The sequence below is a fragment of the Dendroctonus ponderosae genome, unplaced genomic scaffold (genome assembly GCF_020466585.1).
Source record: "Dendroctonus ponderosae isolate FM_Combo_2020 unplaced genomic scaffold, Dpon_F_20191213v2 Dpon_F_20191213_6, whole genome shotgun sequence".
In the NCBI taxonomy this organism is placed as follows: domain Eukaryota; kingdom Metazoa; phylum Arthropoda; class Insecta; order Coleoptera; family Curculionidae; genus Dendroctonus; species Dendroctonus ponderosae.
In genome coordinates, this window is record NW_026018814.1 from 526,223 (window position 1) to 529,850 (window position 3,628).

Below are 3,628 nucleotides of genomic sequence, written 5' to 3' on the forward strand. Positions count from 1 at the left end.
GCTTTTTCAGGATGCCAATACTGGCCATCGAGTTGATATGGTCCTAAAGTGGTTGAAAGCAACCGCAGATGAATGCTTGCGAACAGGGAATACTAGAAACTGTAGCCCCACGTACGTTTCCAGTATAGCATCCATCTTGTGGTTCAGTAAAGAGGCCGAAATTGGCTACGACTTGAAGGAACTTATAACTCTGGACCTGTTTGATGCGATCTACGATTTGAAAATGAGAACCACCAACAACAGTTTAAAATATACATTGGATTGTCTTCTGTGCTCCGTGTGCTACATTCGTTCCGAATTATTTCCGCTGTTGCTGCAGAAAGTCGGCGTTCTTGTGCCCAATCTGTCCACTGATCGAGCCGCCTCAATCAGCGATGATCGCAAAGATGCAGAAGGAATGACGGATGACCACAAGGAAGACTACGCGAATTGCGAATGGTATGGTCATTTGATCATACGGGATTTGTCGGAATTGGATTTATCGCAAGAACAACTGGAGACTGTGGCTTTGGCTAGCAGGTCACCCACCGCAATCCAGCAACTGTTAGACTCAGGGTTGCCGAAACTGTTGAATAACGCCATTCACGAATTTTGCAATAAGAACGACCAGGACAGTTCGGTGCCGATGGCCAAACTCGAGCAAGTGGCCGCAATATTGCAGTTCTTTACTAACGCCTGTGATGAGAAGATGCTTAGAGACTGGCTTGGATCCCCAGATGGATCTTCGTTTTGGCCTCAGCTCTTACATTGGCTCTGCAAGAATCCATTCAACAGCGCCAATATGCAGTCCGAGGCCCTCGTACATTTAGAAGAAATTTGTGTGAAGTTTTTGTCGAAATGCTGTTTGTGTCATCCGACGAATCAAGCTCGTTTAGCGACAGTCCTATGTGAAGTGATATCCTTGCAGCAAAACGACATTTCTGGCTTTTTGCGCCGACTTATACTTCAGTTGCTTCTGGAGAACGAGAAAGTGCCAGTCATCATTGAAGCAAATTTTGCACTCTACCAAAACTTCAACATTTTTGAACTGATCGTTCCAGTCCATCCGGCATTTAAACAGACACACCATCGCAGAACGTCGTATATGAGTACTTCAACCTGTTTAGGCGAAATCTTGGAGGGATATATTTCGTGCCCCCCCAACGCGTCCGCCTCCAAATCGGAATCGGTATCGTCCAAAAAGTCTTCGACCATATCAAAAAAAGACACCTCGCATCTCAAAGACTTTTATGTGGCGGAGTTTGGAGTGTTAAGCATGGCCGCGGGAAATACTGCTAAAGACAAACGTGCTAAAGACATTAAGAATCTTGCTGCTGTCACACCCCAATCGAAGAAGAAGCGCTACGCGTCAGAGACTCTGGTCTACGATATAATCGAGGGGCGATGCATCTCATGTCAAGCTTTTCCCGGCGAACCGCTTCCGTTGAGCTTGAATTTGGGGCAACTGCTGCTACTCATCGAATCGAAAAACATCACGAACAACTGGCCATTTCTTCATCTCACAGTTAGTGAGAGCACAAGTAAGTGTGCGATTTTTCGCTATTGTAATCGTGTCTGTTATGGCTCAATTTCGTAGGTGATGAACGCAAACATCAGACCAAGGAAGCGATTTATATGGTCCAACAACAGCACCCCATTTGCAACGCATTGCTGGCATTCAGCTCTATTGGTGGCTTGGCTCTTTTAGCTCAGCACTTACCTACAGTATATCCTGAGGCGATCAGAGTTGCAAATCCTGAAAAGACGATGCCTGATTTCTCCGAATCCGAATGGATTAAGCTAGAAGGTATGCGCTGAGCTCTCACTGAGTCACTCATGATTTTTACTGTGCTCAACTTTCTCAGATGCCGATGATCTATACGAGGATATCGAAGAGGTGATGAGTAACTCTGCATCGCCCAGTTCGACGGGAACAATCTCGCAAATTCCTCCACATTCCCTAACTGCGTTCAGTTTGTTTTTGCGACTGCCTGGATATGCAGACGTGCTACTAAAAGACACCAAAAAGGCGATTTGTCTGTTAAGACTTATGTTGGGCGTTACTGACGACGGAGAAGGTAGACTGGCCAGGGCTTTGGACGAATGTCTAACTTTTCGACTGTTTGTTTTGTTTAGGTCGAGACATGTTGCAGTGGGCCGTGGCCTCATCTTTGGCAACCTTTCCATTTGAAGTGTTACGCCAGCTTTACGACGTATCCCCTTTGTGTTCCGACGATGGCCGACTTCTACGAAGAATCAGTATTAGTAGTGGAGCTGTGCAGCTAATTCTGTCTTGCCTGGGACTGCTGACGCATCACTCCTCAACCAATCATGAGAAGGACTCCGTTAAGAATCAGAAAACGAAGGAAGAACGCCAGCTTTACTGGGCGAAAGGTGGGGACTGTAAACTGAATTTGAATTTAAATGAGTAATGCGATTTTCTGTTTGTGATTAAAGGTACGGGATTCGGAACTGGATCCACCCAACAAAGCTGGAACGTTGAGCAAGCCCTAATGAAACAGAAAACTGAAGAGGAGCATGTGACAGTCTTATTGGATGTATTGGCAAGTTATATCAACCCCAATGATGAAGCTGGTGAAGAACTGGTCGGATATGTTCTACCGCCTCAGTTTCCCGAGATGTTAGCCAAAAGGTAAACTAAAAGGCTGTGCAAACTTGTTGTTTTTACAGTTTGTTTAACTAATTTTTCAGCGCTTTGCTCCCAGCCATTAGTTCCTATCTAAGAAATGATTCAGTATTAGACATGGCTAGACACATACCGCTCTATAAGGCCGTGTTGAAAGTTCTTAGAGCTTTGGCTCTCATTAAGCAGCTAGCCAAGCTGTTGTTACCGCAAAATTCCGAATGCAGCGAACTCTCGGTTAGTTCATTGCTCAATAATATGCGGACGTGCGTCGATACATATGCGAGTAAATTGAGGTAAGTTTTGCGAATACTTGTGCAACAAATAAGTCCAAAATCATACATTGTTTCTCGTTGACAAACAGTCTACCGACAATATTTTGCTGAAAACTGGCTTCTTCTTTTCGTGATGATTTCTGATGAAGGCAATTTGGATGGACTTTACAAAAAGTCGAAAAAAGGGCCGGAAAGGGTTCTACATCAAATCAAAAAAACCAGTTGATTCCAGCTAGCAAACGAAAAGTTCTGATAGTTTTTGTATCAATACACTCAATAATTCACCACTTGCCCAATGCGAATGAACTCGGTTGCTTTATGATAACCCGAGTCTTATAAAGAAACAAATTCACAGCGAGTTCGATTAAAATCCAGCGTATAAATCTCTCTAAAAAAAAAAAGACCAATCGCTCTTGATAGCAGGTGATCCAGACATGTTTTCTTAATTAGACTATGAGGGCTTTCACGGCCGGTCAAATCACATATAGAAATGATTTTCATGGGAATTTCTTCCTGACGTTTCGTCCACAACTGCGGTGAACATTATCAAAGGCGATCAGGCAGTGGGTGAAGTGATCTCCCGTGCTTTCCGACTAAGACTGGTTCAACTACTGGATCCCCTGTCGTATTTATGGACTCACCCACTGCCTCATCGCCTTTGATAATGTCCACCGCAGTTGTGGACGAAACGTCAGGAAGAAATTCCCATAGACCACGGCTTCAAAGCCCG

The 3,628-nt window shown here is 44.5% G+C and overlaps 2 protein-coding genes across 2 annotated transcripts in view; both read left to right on the forward strand.

The window, feature by feature from the left end:
• The window catches only part of LOC109541898 (putative ferric-chelate reductase 1 homolog), a gene marked incomplete at its 3' end in the record, with an annotated part of 23,308 nt that overhangs the window by 14,682 nt on the left and 4,998 nt on the right, over positions 1-3,628 (forward strand).
• LOC125504856 (baculoviral IAP repeat-containing protein 6-like) lies at positions 12-2,938 on the forward strand. The gene is made up of 6 exons (XM_048667455.1): positions 12-1,520; positions 1,577-1,786; positions 1,845-2,057; positions 2,116-2,373; positions 2,437-2,632; positions 2,692-2,938. Exons 1-6 carry the CDS (start codon positions 38-40, stop codon positions 2,921-2,923), a joined length of 2,592 nt encoding a protein of 863 aa, XP_048523412.1. The 5' UTR covers positions 12-37; the 3' UTR covers positions 2,924-2,938.